At 42.9% G+C, this 17,396-nt stretch overlaps 2 protein-coding genes across 2 annotated transcripts; one reads left to right on the forward strand and one right to left on the reverse strand.

Annotated features, from left to right (window-relative positions):
* Positions 1 to 9,367: 9,367 nt before the first annotated feature.
* On the forward strand, positions 9,368 to 10,270 carry LOC132901015 (putative nuclease HARBI1). The gene has a single exon (XM_060943429.1). It carries the CDS (start codon positions 9,368 to 9,370, stop codon positions 10,268 to 10,270), a length of 903 nt encoding a protein of 300 aa, XP_060799412.1.
* Positions 10,271 to 11,192: 922 nt separating this feature from the next.
* On the reverse strand, positions 11,193 to 14,250 carry LOC132899880 (uncharacterized). The gene is made up of 2 exons (XM_060941933.1): positions 14,022 to 14,250; positions 11,193 to 12,170 (listed from the first exon to the last, which is right to left on the reverse strand). The coding sequence occupies exons 1-2, from the start codon at positions 14,248 to 14,250 to the stop codon at positions 11,530 to 11,532; spliced, it is 870 nt and encodes a 289-aa protein (XP_060797916.1). The 3' UTR covers positions 11,193 to 11,529.
* Positions 14,251 to 17,396: the final 3,146 nt, after the last annotated feature.

Consider the following 17,396-nt stretch of genomic DNA (forward strand, 5'->3'; position numbering starts at 1 on the left):
AGAATGTTATCTGGATCTCAAGGAAGTATTCAGCAAGGGAAAGGCCTGTGGGCTACCACCTCATTGTCCCTATGACTGCACAATTGACCTACTGCCAGGTATGTCCCCACCAAGAGGGCATATATACCCACTCTTTCAAAAGGAGCACGCAGCGATGGAAGAATACATTCAATAAGCCCTTAAGCAGGATTACAGTTGTGGTCAGAAGTTTACATACAGTGACATGAATGTCATCTTGGATATTAATGTCATGGCGATATTTGGGCTTTCAGTAATTTCTTTGAACTGTTCTTTTTCTGTGGCAGAATATACAGCATACAGTACATCTTTAATTACAAAAACACTAGCATTTGGTGCACAAGTTTTAATTTTCTTTTGGTTTTCTTAAATCAACACAGGGTTAAAATTATACATACATAGTCAAAAATATACATACAGCACACATAATATTTGGGTAAAATGTCTCTTTGCAAGATTCATCTTGACCAAACATTTTTGTTTACCATGAACAAGCTTCTGGCAGAATTCTGGTATATATATTTCATGACTTTTCATGGTAGAATTGGTAGAGTTCAATTAAATTTTTTATTTTTTATTTTTCTTGGCATGGACTCGACTTATAAGCACGGTCCATACATTTTCAATAGGGTTGAAGTCAGGACTTGTTTTAAGCTTAACGTTAGCCTGCTTTATCCTTCACAACCAGCTCTGATGCATGTTTGGTTTCATTGTCTTGTTGTAACTCCCAAGTCATGTTCAAGTATCTGATGGTTTATGCTGAAGAATTCTGAGGTAGTCCTCCTTCAATATTCCATTCACTTTGTGCAATTAACCAGTTCCTCTGGCAGCAAAACAGCCCCAGAGCATGATGCTGCTACCACCACCACCAGCTGGTACAGTGTCCCTCTGTACATGGTGGTCACTGTGGCCAAACAACTCAATCTTTGTCTCATCTGACCATGCAGCTTTCCTCCAGAAGGCTTTTTCTTTGCTCGTGTGGTCAGCTTCAAATTATAGTGAAGCTTGAAGGTGTCAATTTTGGAGCAGGGGGTTGTTTCTTGGATAGCAGCCTCTTAGTCCATGGTGATCTGAACTGTAGACAGTAATCCATCAGCTTCCAGTTCATGGCAGGGCTGTGCCATGGTGGTTCCCAGGTTGTTCCTGACCATCCAAGCCAATTTCCATCCAGCTGAGCATGACAGTTTGGGTTGTCTTGAAGCAAAGTGGTTTGGTAAAGTGACTACACCTCACAATAACTTGGATATAATTGTTTGAACTGATATTGGAATTTGCAGTTGTTTAGAAATGGCTTTAAGAGACATTTTGGAGTTGTGTATACCGTATCTGCAGTCCTCTTTCTCAGCTCTGCACTGAGCTTCTTGTACTTTCCCATTTTACTGTGTGCTGGTCAATCCAATAAGTGCTGTAAACAAACCCTTTTTATGAAGGCACAGAGAAGCTACGAGCTGTAGTCAATCATGATCACTAACAGGAAGTTAAGAGACCTTGGCCTTGGCAAGATAAGAGAGATTTTGGAAGTTTCAGCACCTCTGAATTAATAATCTAAGTAAGCGTATGCACATTTTTTGACCCTGTGTGTATAATTTTGTCCCTGTATTGATTTCAGAAAACCCAAAGAAAATTAAAACTTTTGCACCAAATTCTAGTGGGGTTTTTTTCATTAAAGATGTATGCTATACAATCATTCTGACACAGAAAAAGAACAGTTCAAGAAATTGCTGAAAGCCCAAATATTGCCATGACATTCATATCCAAGATGACATTCATGTCACTGTATGTAAACTTCTGACCATAACTGTATATCCGCCCTTCCAGATCTCCAGTGTCTGCAGGCTTCTTCTTTGTGGAGAAACGGGGTGGTAGTCTCTGGCCATGCATTGACTATAGGGGACTGAATTGGGTGTCTGTCAAGTACCCATATCCACTTCCTTTAGTCCTGGCAGCCTTAGAGCAACTCAGGTCAGCCAAGATCTTCTCGAAACTCTACCTATGCAGTGTCTACAACCTTATCAGAATCAAGAGGGGTGATGAATGGAAAACTGCCTTCAGCACTACCGCCAGCCATTTTGAGTACTGGGTAATGCCATATGGCCTTTCTTCAGCACCTAGTCTGTTCCAGTGCCTGATTAACGATGTTCTATGGGACATGCTAGGTAAATACACCATCGCTTATATCAATGATATCCTCATCTACTCCCCAGACAAAGCAAGTCACAAGGATCACGTTTGAGCAGTTCTCAATTGCCTGCTCAAGAACCACCTCTACGTCAAGGCTGAGAAATGTGAGTTCCACCAGAAACATATCTCCTTAGGATATGTCATCAGTGCCGAAGGAGTTAGTATGGACTCATCCAAGGTCTCAGTGGTCACTTCTTGGCCCACACCCAAGTCTATAAAGGACCTCCAACATGTCTTGGGTTTTGCAAACTTCTATTGCCAGTTCATCAGGGGGTTTAAGCATGATCGCCACACCTTTGACTGCTTTGCTCAAGAAGGGACCCAAATGGCTCCAATGGAACCCTGTGGCAGAAGAAGCCTTCAACCTCCTGAAACAAGCCTTCACCTTCGCTCCAGTGCTACAGCACCCTGACCTGTCTAAGCCTTTCATTCTTGAGGTAGATGCATTTGATACTGGAATAGGGACCATTCTGTCTCAATGTTTCAGGGAGAAGCAGAAAACCCATCCTGTAGCCTTCTTCTCCAGAAAGCTCTCATCTGCAGAAAGAAGTTATGATGTAGGTAACAGAGAGCTCCTCACCATTAAGCTAGCCCTGGAAGAGCGGCGACACTGGTTAGAGGGAGCCATGTATCCATTCACCATTCTCACGGATCACAAGAACCTGAAGTATATTAAGAAAGCGAAGAGGTTAAACCCTTGCCAGGCCAGGTGGGCACTCTTTTTCACACATTTCGACTTCACCATATCATTTCGTCCAGGCTCCAAGAACTCCAAGGCCAATGCCCCATCTCATGCCTTTGCTCCACCTCACCAGAGCCCAGTCACACACTCAATTCTTCTACAACAATGCTTCTTACAGTTAATGACCTGGGACCTCGATAAGGAAGTGAGGGATTCACAACCACAGACTCCACCTAGCAATCTTCCACCAGGGCTGCTATATGTTCCAAAACGCCTAAGAGGCAAACTCATAACTTGGGCTCATTCGTCTCCCGCCACTGGACACCCTGGCAGTCAGCGCACTTATCAATTGCTGAGAAACAAGTATTGGTGGGAGAACATGCTCATGGAAATCAATCATTTCATCACCTCATGATCTGTCTGTGCCCAAGTGAAAGTGCCAAGAACCCTGCCTGCAGGCAAGCTCTGTCCCCTCCCTGTACCTCAGAGACCCTGGTCCCACATAGCCATCGATTTCATCACCGACCTCCCTCCCTCTCAAGGCAATACCATGATCATGGTCACAATGGACTGCTTCTCCAAAGCCCTCAAACTCATCCCGTTACCAGGCATTCCCACAGCATCACAAATGGCTGAACTACTATTTCAGCAAGTCTTCAGGTATTATGGCATCCCTGAGGACATTGTCAGCAACCGGGGCTCTCAATTCATCTCACACTTCTGGACATCCTTCATGGACAGACTGGGGGGTGTCAGTAAGTCTCACGTCAGGGTATCACCCCCATTCAAACGGCCAGGTAGAAAGAGCTAATCAAGAAATCAGCTGTTTCTTAAGGATATTCTGCATGCATAATCAGGGGGACTGGGTACACTTCCTCCCGTGGGCCAAGTATACACAGAACATCCTCAGACACTCTGCAACTCAGCTAACACCATTTCAGTGTATACTCCGCTACCAGCCACCCTTGTTTCCCTAAAACGACATGCCAAGCCAGGTACAAGCCATCGAGGATTGGTTTTCATACAGCCAGACAATATGGGAGGAGGTACACCAATGTCACGAAACTGTCAATGCCCAATATAAGGAATATGCAGACAAACATTGGGCAGACAATCCTAACTTTTCCCCAGGCGACAGAGTATGGGTAGCAACTAAGAACCTAAGAGAACCCAACACCTGCAAAAAACTTCAGCCATGATAGATCGGACCATTCAAGGTGATTCGGTGCATAAATGATGCCTTGTATTGTCTGGAACTCCCCCCTCACAGCAGATTAGCACCAACATTTCATGTCTCCAGTCTAAATCCTGCCATTCCAGGACATTAAAAATGCTCCTGCTGTTGGCAGCTTCAAATCTAGATTAAAGACCAAGCTGTTTTCAGATGCTTTCTGCTAACTGATAAATATCATCATCTTTACATGTTTTAAACTTTACTTAACTTTTACAGTCTTTGCATGTTTTAAACTTTACTTAACTTTTATTCTATTTTATTCTGCTGTTTTTTACTGAACTTTTACTTAATTTTATTATTTTTATTTCTACTATTGTTTAATTCTTATTTTTTCTCTCTTCTTCCCTCTTTATGTAATTTTATTTTCTATTGTTTACTGTTTTGCCTTTACCTCTGTAAAGCACATTGAACTGCCAATGTGTATGAAATGCACTATATAAATAAACTTGCCTTGCCTTGCCTTGCCCCCTGGCTGAGAACATGCCGGTCCAGGATCACCCAGCTCTTGACATTGGGAAGGGTACGGCCCTGAAGAACAGAGCTGGGTTGCTGCCAAGGACATATTAGACCCATTCCTCAAGCAAGAATTCCATGCACTTCATCCCGACAAACCAGCACCCAGAGGTAGGGGATGTCCCAGGAAGAATGTAGTTCCCAGAGGGAGCTCCTCGGGGGGGTTCAGTCAGTAAACTTGCAGAGAGCACTCTGACTACAAACATGGACACCTTGAACTACAATCCCCAAGGTTCACAGTGCCCTCTGTCTCCCGATTACTGAGTACACCTGACACGCATTCTCCTAATCACCACTCTCCCTACTTAAGCCACTCTCACACATCACTTCAATGAGAAGTAATGTTCTGTTCAATCAGTCCATACAAAGCCTTGTTATTTCTGTCTCTCGATTTCTGACTCTTTGTACTCCCTATCATGTTTTCACCCTTTTGTCTTCTCTCTTCTACGTTGTTCACCGATTGCCTGATTGCTTGTTTACCGACCACGATTCCCATCTCTCGTTTTGGCTTTGTTGACAGTTTGCTTCTCGCCTTCAACTGCACATACATCCATAAGTGCCTGCACTCTGACAGGTTTAAATGATTTGCAAAATCATCACATTCTGTTTTTATTTATATTTTGGACAGTCTTCCAACTTTTTTGGAAAAAGAGTTGGAAATTTTTAAATTAAACAGAATATACAGTGATAATTATTCAATTGTCAAATTAAATTGAAAGAAAAACATTTGTTTTTAATTTATATGGTCTTATAAATATTCAGCATTGCTGAATTTCCTCCCGTGAGTGTCACAATCTACTCGTATATCAGGATACTCACTGTGTTTAAAGAATTCTAAACCTTTCAGAAGAAAAACTTGACAGAGCTGTTTTCTACGTCATTTTCTTTCTCTTTTTTTGCCAAAATAAGTTTTGAAATTACAAATAACATTAGAATATTATTAAAATTAGTTATTCCTTTCATTATTACTCCTCTAATTAAACCTATAATATATGGATTAAAACCCCAAGAGATTTTTTTATTAGTATAAGGAGATTAATTTCATGGGGAAAATAAGTATAGTTTCTTTAAGAAGTAGATTCTACTCTTTCTTTTAAAAAAAGAGTAGAATCTACTTTTTCTTTCATTTACAAAGATGTAAATGGAAATGTGTTGACAAACAAAGAGTGTATTAAGAAGGTGGAAAGTGTACTTTGAGGATTTATTAAACGAGAATCCAAGAGAGAAAAGGTCAGATTCGTTGGAGACAGCAAATCAGGAAGCAGAGTTGGTTAGTAAGGATGAGGTGAGGGCAGCCATGAAAAGAATGAAGACTGGGAAAGCAGTCGGACCAGATGGTATCCCGATTGAGGCTTGGAGATGTTTGGGTGAGACGGCTGTGGGGTTCCTAACGAGATTGTTTAATAAGATCCTAGAGAATGAGAAAATGCCAAATGAATGGAGAAAGTGTGCTAGTCCCAATATACAAGAATAAGGGAGATGTACAGAGCTGCAGTAATTACAGAGGAATAAAATTGATGAGCCACACCATGAAGCTATGGGAAAGGGTATTAGAGGCAAGAATGAGAAGAGAGGTAGCAATCTGTGAACAGCAGTATGGGTTTATGCCAAGGAAGAGCACATCGGATGTGATTTTTGCTTTAAGAATGTTAATGGAGAAGTACAGGGAAGGCCAGAGAAAGCTACATTGTGTGTTTGTAGACCTGGAGAAGGCATACGATAGAGTGCCGAGAGATGAGTTATGGTATTGTATGAGAAAGAGTGGAGTGAATGAGAAGTATATTAGAGTGGTGCAAGACATGTATGAGAACAGTGAAACAGCAGTGAGCTGTGCAGTTGGAACGACTGAATGGTTCAAGGTGAAGGTGGGACTCCATCAAGGATCTGCTTTGAGTCCTTTCTTGTTTGTCATAGTGATGGATAGCTTGACGGACGAAGTGAGGCAAGAGTCACCATGGAACATGATGTTTGCAGATGATATTGTGATATGTGGTGAAAGTAGAAAGGAGGTTGAGTTGGGTTTGTAGAGATGGAAGGATGCATTGGAACGAAGAGGAATGAAGGTGAGCAGTAGCAAAACAGAATACATGTGCATCAGTGAGAATGGGGATGAGAGTGTAGTGAAGATGCAAGGAGCAGACGTAAAGAAAGTTGGTGAATTCAAGTACCTGCACTGTAAATGCAAATATTCAAATTAATTAGAAATGATTAGTTAATCAAACTTAGAAATCATCAACCTGTTGTCAACACTAATATTAAATAAATAACTGCTAATTTCAAGTTGGAGAACACGCTTAACTTAGTGTACTCCACTTCAGTTAAATTAGAAAATATAATTTATTGTCCCAGAGTCCTTTGGGCGTTGTGTTTAGACATGCGCAGACCTGCCCCATCTACGCGCGGTCTTTTCAGCACATGCACCAGGATTAACAAAAGTGGAACATGTTTCCAGAGCCTTAAATGATGCGTTGTTTAGCATTTAAAATAAATGTTAATTGCAAAGTAAATCCAATGTGTTCACCATTCATTTGTTTGGGGGCTCATTACCTTGTATTGTGTGTGTTTTTTTTTTAAATTAAATTAGCATGTGTCCTATTGTCTTTCGCAAAACTCTTTGGTCAAGAAAATTAAAGTTAAATTGGCCTCAATATGAAGGATGAGTAAAACTAGAGAATTAAGCTTTCACAATTCATGAATATTAAGTTAAATTTATGAAAAAAGATATCTGAAAGCCATTGATTTGAGTACTGTAAACTTAAAATAAATAAGTTAATGTAATCAAAATTATATAAGATGAGTACTGCAAACTCACAATAAATAAGTTAATGTAATCAAACTAATCTAAGTTAATTTGAGTACTGCAAACTCACAAAAAATAAGTTAACCCAATCTAATTTATCTAAATCAACATAAATGACTTTTTTTGAGGCAACGACTTTGCATATTTTTTTTAAGTAAAGTCAACTTATTATATTTTACAGTGTGGAGTCAACTGTGCAGGAAAATGGGGGCTGCGATAGTGAGGTGAGAAAGAGAGTGCAGGCAGGGTGGAGCAGTTGGAGAAGGATTTCGGGAGTCATTTGTGATAGGAAAGTCCCAGCAAAAGTGAAAGGTAAGATGTATAAGACAGTAGTGAGACCAGCTGTGATGTATGGATTGGAGACCGTACCCTTAACGAAGAGACAGGAGGCAAAGTTGGAGGTGGCGGAGTTGAGGATGTTAAGGTTTGCGATGGGAGTGAGAAGGTTGGACAGGATAAGGAACGAGCACATCAGAGGGACGGCACATGTGGAGAGCTTGGGAATTAAGCTAAGAGAGATGAGACTGAGATGGTATGGGCACATCCTGAGAAGAGATGCAGAGCATGTGGGAAGGAGAATGTTGAGGATGGAGCTGCCAGGCAAATGAAAACGAGGAAGGCCAAAGAGGAGATACATGGATGTGGTGAGAGAGGACATGAAAGTGGCAGGTGTGGTAGAGAAGGATGCGGAAGACAGGGAGCAATGGAGACGAAAGATCCGCTGTGGCGACCCCTAATCGGGAGCAGCCAGAAGAAGAAGAAGATTCTACTCTTTCTTACGTTGCTTTCTCTTTAGAGTTAAAGCTTAATATTATTTGCTTAATATTATTTTTTTCTATTTTTACTAATGGGCAGTACAGCTTTGTTCACAAATTTACATACAGGGACATGAATGTCATGGAAATTTTGGGCTTTCAGTAATTTCTTTGAACTGTTCTTTTTCTGGTGCAGAATAACTGTATAACACAACTTTAATATAATTTTTAAAAAAAAACAGGAATTTGGTGCATGTGTTAATTTATTTTAACTAATTGAGTTTAATATTGGGCGGCACGGTGGTGTAGTGGTTAGCGCTGTCGCCTCACAGCAAGAAGGTCTGGGTTCGAGCCCCGTGGCCGGCGAGGGCCTTTCTGTGTGGAGTTTGCATGTTCTCCCCGTGTCCGCGTGGGTTTCCTCCGGGTGCTCCGGTTTCCCCCACAGTCCAAAGACATGCAGGTTAGGTTAACTGGTGACTCTAAATTGACCATAGGTGTGAATGTGAGTGTGAATGGTTGTCTGTGTCTATGCCCAAGTTTACATTAGACCGTACCTGTCTCGTTTTCTTCGCGGATGCACTGTCCGTTTACATTAAAACGCCTGGAAACGCCGGGAAACGGGAATCCGCCAGAGTCCACGTATTCAATCCAGATCATGTCTGATCCGGTGCTGTGTAAACATTCAGAATACGCGGATACGCTGTGCTGAGCTCTAGCTGGCGTCTCATTGGACAACGTCACTGTGACATCCACCTTCCTGATTCGCTGGCGTTAGTCATCCCACGTTGGTCATGTGACGCGACTCGCGGACTTCACTTCCTGCTATTTGTTGACGGAAATACAGCATGGAAAACAACATGGACAACAAGGCTCGCATTCTGAATCTTCAGAACCTGCTCTCTGTCCTACTGTTGGCAGTACAGTTTGCCCAGAAGTACTTGGCGAGGAGGTGCGAGATTCTGCAAGCCTTCTGCGATGTGAATACCCTGCAACTGCGGCAACAGAAGCCGTACATGGGGCGCCGGTTTTGGGTTAGACCGGGAAGAAGCAGCGCTTGGTGGGACAACTTCGTGGACCAAGTTGTTGTCGCCGAAGAATGGTATGAGAACTTCCGAATGTCCAGATCAGCACTGATACACCTGTCGGAGTGACTACATCTACAGCTGGAAGGGACAACCACGAGAATGAGACGGCCCGTCGACCTTCTCACCAGGGTTGCATGCACCTTGTACTACTTGTGCAATGAGGGGCGACTTCGTAAAACTGCCAATGCTTTTGGACTTTCCCGGTCAACTGTCTCTGTCATCATTCGTCAAGTGTGTAAGGCAATATGCACCACCTTGGGTCATGAGTACATCGCCACACCAAAGATGAAACCTGAGGTACAACGGCTCGTAGACAACTTCTACAGCAGTCACGGTATGCCACAATGCCTGGGGGCAATCGATTGCACGCACATCGAAGTGAAACCCAGTACTGATTCCACAGGGTTTGTAAACAGAAAGGGGAAACATTCTCTGAACGTACAAGCACTGTGCGACTACAACTACTGTTTTATGGACGTCTTGGTGAAATGGCCGGGCAGTGTCCACGACGCACACATCTTCGCGAACTCTGTGTTGTGCAGTGAACTGAGAGATGGGACAATACCACCCTGCCCAAAAGAGTTGGTGGAGGGCGAGGATGCGGTTCCTGCGTTCATCCTTGGTGATCCAGCTTATCCCCTGCTGCCTTTCCTAATGAAGGAATACCCCAATGGCGGAGCTACTCCTCAAGAACAGTATTATGGACTAACGCTGTGCAAGGCACGTATGGTGATAGAATGTGCGTTTGGGCGCCTGAAGGCACGGTTTGCAGCTCTGAGGAGGCCTATGGATATAAACCTGGATGACCTTTACTATGTGATATATGCTTGCTTTGTACTGCATAACTATTGTGAACTGCAGAAGGAACCTCTGCCAGAGAGTAGTGTGACTGCTGATACGCAATATGACCAAGAGTTTCAGCCACCAGCTGCAGCGGACAAAACACACGAAGCTGAAGGAAGGCGTGTGAGGTGTGTTGTCACGATGTTTTTGGATCCTTGAGTACCATTTCAAGGTTCCATTCATGATAGGCTTGGTTAGTTGTCATCAACTACAGGGATGGTCGGAGAACTCTGCACGATTTTGATTTTTTGTGTGTGTTCAAACTGTCATTCCATATCATACACTCTTGTGTTCATTAGTTATGTTCATTAGTTATCACTCATCACTAGTTATCACTCATAGTTCATTAGTTGTGTTCATTAGTTATTGACATTTAATAAACTACTCTTTAACATCTCTTTGTCCTGTCAATATATTCAGCAGCCTTCAACATGTTGGTGAGTACTTACTTTGAGTGGTGTCAATGTGAATAACCATAAATGAAGTTACACTAATATTAACACCTGCACAAAATGTGTGTGCTAGGCACGTGTTAACTTTCTAGAAGGTTGTAGTGAAGACACCATATCAAACTGCTTTCAGTAATATCTGAGTAACCCCAATCATACATGTTACATTGTCATTGAGCCCAATGTCAATTCTCTGTGATATAGCTTTTAGTGCAGAGGAAGAGCGCAACACTGCTGCTTTACGTATCACCACTTTATTTTTTAGCTTGCTGACGTTTCGGCGTCAAGCCTCTGATGAAGGCTTGACGCCAAAACGTCAGCAAGCTAAAAAATAAAGTGGTGATACGTAAAGCAGCAGTGTTGCGCTCTTCCTCTGCACTGAAAGCTATGAAACTGAAAAGCTGCACCTGCAAACAAAGACTCTCGAGGTGTGCGGACCCTTGCAAATCCTCTGTGATAAATCATAACTACACAATGGGCAGCATTTGCATCTTACCATGAACAACATTAAGAATGACAAAGCAAAGCATTATATTCATACTTTTATACTCTTAAATGAAAAACAAAAAGATGATACAAGGCAGAAAAAATGCCCACACGAGTACAACACGTCTCAAAAGGTGCAGAAAAAGTAAAAAAAAATTAAACATGGGTATAAACATGCAGTAAAATGGTATAAGTGGTACATGGTTTTCACTCAATAAAATTAACAGTGAACAAATTGAACATGAAATTGTAAATTAAATGAGAATCAAAGTCAGGCGGCACGGTGGTGTAGTGGTTAGCGCTGTCGCCTCACAGCAAGAAGGTCCGGGTTCGAGCCCTGTGGCCGGCGAGGGCCTTTCTGTGCGGAGTTTGCATGCCTTCCTACATGTAAAATGGTATAAGTGGTACATGGTTTTCACTCAATAAAATTAACAGTGAACAAATTGAACATGAAATTGTAAATTAAAAAGGGTTTTTTGCTATTTACAGATGCCCATAACTGGGATATGGCATGCTGTCCTGTGTGTCACTGTAGTATGAGGTTCCGTGGCGTGGTGTGCTGTAATGTAAGGAGGCATGGTGTGGTGTGCTGTGCTGTGGTGACTGAAGCCTCCTGTGGCTGGAGCCACTGATCATGTGCTGCACCAGCATTTCAACTGATGCGGCCATGCGGTTCATGGCGCCGATGAACTCACGGTCAGTCTCCTCCAGCCGCTGGAACATTCGACGCTTTAGCTCCAGTTCCTCCTGAGCAATGACAAGTGGCGATATCTTCCTCTTCAGCCGGTCTGTGCGGTGCGACTCCATCATTGTGGCCAGTTGAGTGCGACGCCTCGCAACCGTCTGCCCACTCAGCACCTGGCTACCCACCTCATCCTCATCACAGTCAGTGCCACCTTCTGTCGTGGAGCTTGATGTGGAGCTTGTTGCCTCAGAAGGTCGGTCCGCACGAAGGTCTGCTGTCTCTATTCCTCCAGGAAGGGAGCAGGTGCCAGTTGATCCCCCCCAAATGGCCTCACACAATTCAAAGAAGAGAACCACTTGGCCGCAACCACTCCTCCGCCCAGCATCCACAGCCCGTCTGTACTTCGCGCGTATGGCCTTAAGCTTCGATGTCACTTGAGCTGAGAATACAGGACAAGACACAAAACATCAACATCTGAAATATAACAAAAGGTTCTGAGTGAATAATTCTGCACAGATTGTATTACACTACAGCATTTTTTTTTAGGTGAGCGAAAGTATTGGAATGTGTGTAATGGGTGTTTCATGTTGACCAGTTTTGTTGAGTTTAAGGTTGATTTTTCAAATATTAAGTAGTCTGCATGACTTACCAACCTTTTGGCCTGGGTTTAAACCCATAACGACTCTGCATCTCTTGTCAGAGGATAAAAAAACATGACATTAAAGAAGGCCAAAAAGTAGGAAAGTCATGCAGACTATTTTAAATTTGAAAAATCAACCTTACACTCAACAACTGGTCAACATGAAACACCCATAACCCAATACTTTTGCTCACCTAAAATGCTGCAGTGTAATACAAACAGTGATTAAGTCCAAGATTGGTTAACATATCTAGATGTAAATACCAGGAAATAAAAGCTGACATTCTGAACTACTGTCTCATTATCTTCTTTTGGTCTTGAACCCAAATGTCTTCAGTGAACGACAAAAACAAGAGAATTTGCCTAGTTGTTCTTTTGGAGGGGACTGTACATTTGGGCATTTCGCTTACACATATCATCTACGGAGTTTTGGTGCGCTCAACCAGATATATTTGAAAACGCCATCCAAAGGGGAGATTTTGCAAATGGATTTATTTTTACCCATTTGACTACGTTAACACCTATATGGATTAAAAAATTCGTTTTGCAGAATCTTCTCTTTGGACTACTATTTAAAAATATCCACTGGAGGTCACTGGACTCCGTTTAGTAGCTTATAAACGAAATGCTCTGCCTTTTCACCGTCTCTGGTTAAACTCCTCAAGCAATCACATATACAATAGAGTAGTGATGGGAATTTCGGCTCTTTTTCGGGAGCCGGCTCTTTTGGCTCTTCTTACTATAAGGAGCCGGCTCTTTCGGCTCCCAAACGGCTCCCGAGATTTTATTTTTGATTTAATTGCTGCAATTAACTAGTTAATTAATTACATTATTTATATTTTATCAATAGGATGTTTTCCATTTTATTTTTTAGTTTTTGTAAAGCTTTGTAAAGTATAGCAGTGTAACAATGTTCTAGCTATAGAAATAAAACTTACCAATTAATAAATTATTTTCTCACAAACATAATGCAAAACTGTGTTATATTACCAATATAAAATACACAGCTGATCTTCCCCTCCTCAGGTGCCTCACAGACTCCTCTCCCCTGCGCTCCACAGCTTTAAGCATTACAACAATTTTCCTATTTTCGCAGCTGTGAATGACATCAACCAAAAAAAGTAGGCGTACACCATGATACTTTTTTTCCTTTGAATGGTAATAGACAACACAAAGACGCAATCGGACAGCAACTTTTTTTGTGAAAGTCTCTCTCTCTCTGAGGCACCTAAGGACAAAAACTAATTCGGCTCCCCAACTCGGCTCCCACCGAAGAGCCCGTCGTTCACTTCAAAGAGCCGGCTCTTTGAACCGGATCGTTCGCGACCGACACATCACTACAATAGAGCAGCTATATTTAATCACTACAGCATTAACAATGATTTGAGGACTTCTCATTTATTTTTTGAAGGACAACAGCGTAAACAATGAACAGCTATGTACCATAGCACGACAACATTGCCGTTGTGCGAGGTGAAGAGTGCACCGAACACGTGATCCTTCTAGCATAAACACGAAGGCCATACACGGTGTAAAAAAGGCGTCGTTGTAGTCCCAGTACCACCGATAACGGACTGGCATACTTCATTTTTTACAACGACATTTCATATTTACTTCAATTTTAAACAAAGACATATTTCAAATGTTTACCTTTTGAGATCTCCTCCTTCGCGTGAGGGAAGTCTTTCCCACTTGCGCGGGCATCCTCTGGCGAGGGGTAGTGGTCCAAAAAACGGCCCAGTATGTCCCCGTATTTTGTTTGGACACTTTCCCAGTCCACACCCTGACCCGACACCGTTGTTTTATAATCCAATGTTACATTTAGTAACAACTGGACCTCGTCATCCGTCCATGAAAAAAAGGTCTTCAGGCTTGCCATCCTTCTACTTGCAAGTGGTGAGCCTTGCGCATGCCCAAAATGCACTGGGGTCATGTTACGCGCCGTCTAAAGTCATGTGATTAGCGTATCCGTGCAGGGGCGTCGTAGTGGGGGCCCCAAGTGGGGGGGAGGGCCCTTGAGGAGTCTGTAATTTTATAATTTTATTTTCCTTTAAATATCAATACCATTTAAAGATCACAATATATGTTGCTAACTAATGTAAATGTAATGTTTTGGGTAAATAAATCGTTTGATTAATGGATTGAATTGTGTGTCCTAGCCTACATATAGTGTCCGGGGACAGGCCCCCCCACCCTTTGCACGAAATGGTTTAGTCCGCTTTCACCGGGCTTTTTAACTCGGCGCATTTAACGTGGCGTTCATTCTGCTGAAGCAGCGCATGCGCATTGTAGGCTATCTGTGCTATGGAAGATGATGCACAAGAAAACAAAATCCGGTTTTCAGAAACAAAAAGAGAGGCAGGAAAGAGACAAGAAAAGAAATGAGGGAAAGCAACTGCTCACAAACTTCTTTCCCAAGAAAGGTGAGCCCAAGTGTGAAAGCAAATAGCCTACAGTAAATGAACACCCGCGGTTATAAATGCTTCAATACCACCGCGATTGTCAGTGCTAAAAACTGCACAGCACAAAATTAGAAATAACATGATGCCTTTTTTGTTTACATTCCAATAGTATACTAATCGAAAATTAAATTAATATTTATTACTGGGCCATAACATAATTAGGCTAATAGCCTAATTTAGTCTCAATGTCATAGGTGTTTGGTGACCTTTGGTGGCATTTACTGTTACAACTTTTAATCATTCTGCAAATAAAACAAAGATTCAGTGATGTATTGTGTGATTAGGGTTTTTTATTCATTTAAGAGTTGTTAGATTAATGTGTGGCTACATAACTGACTGGACTGGTAGTGCGCCCTTGTTGTTAGATACTTTCAGCATTGTTAACTGCTGAGCTTTTTGGGGGGGGGCCATGGCCACTGCTTGTGCATAGGGCCCAGAATTTGGTGCTACGCCCCTGTATCCATGTATTGGCGTTGCTGTGTGCACGGTTAACGGTTTTAGTCAGGGGTGTAGTGGGCGTGGTACGCGGGGGTACGCCGTCCACCCACTTCTCCCGAGATGAGATTCAAAAAAAAAAACCTGTCATTCAATGGCCTGAGTTTATCCGCTCCACAGTAATGGCCCTTTTCCACTACCCTTTTTCAGCTCGCTTCAGCTCACTTCAGCCCGACACGGCTCGCGTTTCGACTACCAAAAACCAGCACGACTCAGCTCGTTTCAGCCCTGCTTAGCCCCTAAAACTCGCACCGTTTTGGAGTGGGGCTGAAGCGAGCCAAACCGAGCTGAGTGAGGCTGGGGGCGTGAGCAGACACTCCCCTGTGCACTGATTGGTGAGGAGGAGTGTCCTCACATGCCCACACACGCCCCGCGAGCGCGCTGGGATCTGTAAACACCGCAAACCCGGAAGGAGAATAATTACGAATTATGAGAATTTCTGAAGCCTTATGCGCCTCGCCTCATCTATACGCTCTTGCCAGTATCTGTCCGCGTTGTCGGTGACAACAAGCCACAGCACCAAGACCAGCAACACTAACGACTCCATGTCCTCCATGTTTATTGTTTACTATCCGGGTCGTGAGACTACCGCTTAAAAGATCACTGAATCAGTGACATACAGAGCATCGTGGACGAGTTCGCGGAGCGCAAGGCTCGTCGTATGCCCTTCAAATAATGCGCGCAGTAGGCTATTGATGTTTTATTATGAGCCATGTACAGTATGTCACCTAATGTTTTTTTGTTTCTGAGTTACATGTTCGTTTGAAGGACTTAATGTACAAAATAACATAGTTGCACCCCGTAGTGTTGAAATTGGTAAACACAGTGCATTCAGTGAGGTTTGCACCGCCCTCCTTTTATTTCTGACTCTTCCTGTCACCGTTGCAGCCTCTGAGCGCTCATTCGTATGCCCTTCAAATAATGTGCGCAGTATAGGCTATTGATGTTTTATTATGAGCCATGTACAGTATCCTAATGTTTTTTGTTTCTGAGTTACATGTTCGTTTGAAGGACTTGATGTACTAAATAACATAGTTGCACCCGGTAGTGTTGAAATTGGTAAACACCGCAGTTGCGGACATTTTGTAGCCTAAAATGATGTTATGATAAGCTTTAATAAAGGGCCCGGTCATTTGCCCCGCCCCCGGCCCGGCTCTGACTTGTTCCGCCACTGTCACTGATGTCACTGTTTGCGCTGCTTAACGACATCACGTGACGTCCACCCACTTTCGCTAACTCCACCCAATGTGTCCACCCACTTCCAGCCAGCACGGTTCAGCGCGGTTGTAGTCGAAATGCAACTCCAACAGCCCCGCTCAGCCCGACTCAGCTCGACTCGGCACGGCACGGCTCAGCCGCGTTTGTAGTGGAAAAGCGGCATAAGTGACACGTGCCTTTGTGCTCATCATCAATGCCCCCCCCCCCCCCCCAATCGAATGTTACGTAAAACGTAGCGACGCAAAGTAGAATGCATTCTAAACGCAGCCGAGATATTAGAATTATGTAAACGGTTGACTCCGCCATTTTAATGTTGCTTCGACCAACTAGAGAGCTTCGACAGAATAACAGTAATAATAACAATAACAACAATAATAATAATAACAGTAGGGTCTCTGTGTGTGTGTGTGATTTCCGGGCGTTCATGGTAGCAGCACCGAGAGGGCAACAGAACTGATATAATCGCCTGCCTGCTCATCCTTACGCGGATAATTTCACCACATACTGTATTATATGATTTGAAATTCATAATCTTTGTGGCCTTCCTGTTTAGTGATTTGTTGTACATCCAAAAATGTGAAATGACAATAAATTTAAAGAAATACTCAAGTCTTTAAGAAGGAGTGCATGGTCGGGCTTAACCCAATGGCTGCATGTCATGTATTTTGTATCCGCAGGTGCCTCAATCGCGCCAGACTAAATGCTGGATTTATTCGATTGGTGCCTTTTATAATAAATTTCAGCCCGTTGCTGGTTTGTATGCGATGTGAGTGAGTGACGTGACTTTTTTTGAACTTCTGGACACATGCTGTAGCTGTTGCCACGGCAGTAAGTAGGCTAGTACAAATAT

The sequence above is a fragment of the Neoarius graeffei genome, chromosome 16 (assembly GCF_027579695.1).
Source record: "Neoarius graeffei isolate fNeoGra1 chromosome 16, fNeoGra1.pri, whole genome shotgun sequence".
Lineage (NCBI taxonomy): Eukaryota > Metazoa > Chordata > Actinopteri > Siluriformes > Ariidae > Neoarius > Neoarius graeffei.

What these genes read in the sequence shown, in the direction of transcription:
- LOC132901015 (XM_060943429.1), top strand. Translation starts at nt 9,368, where the DNA reads ATGAGACGGCCCGTCGACCTTCTCACCAGGGTTGCATGCACCTTGTAC.
- LOC132899880 (XM_060941933.1), bottom strand. Translation starts at nt 14,250, where the DNA reads ATGGCAAGCCTGAAGACCTTTTTTTCATGGACGGATGACGAGGTCCAG. An exon ending in GAAGGAGGAGATCTCAAAAG is followed by an intron (nt 12,171 to 14,021) that starts GTAAACATTTGA and finishes CTGTATTCTCAG; the next exon opens with CTCAAGTGACATCGAAGCTT.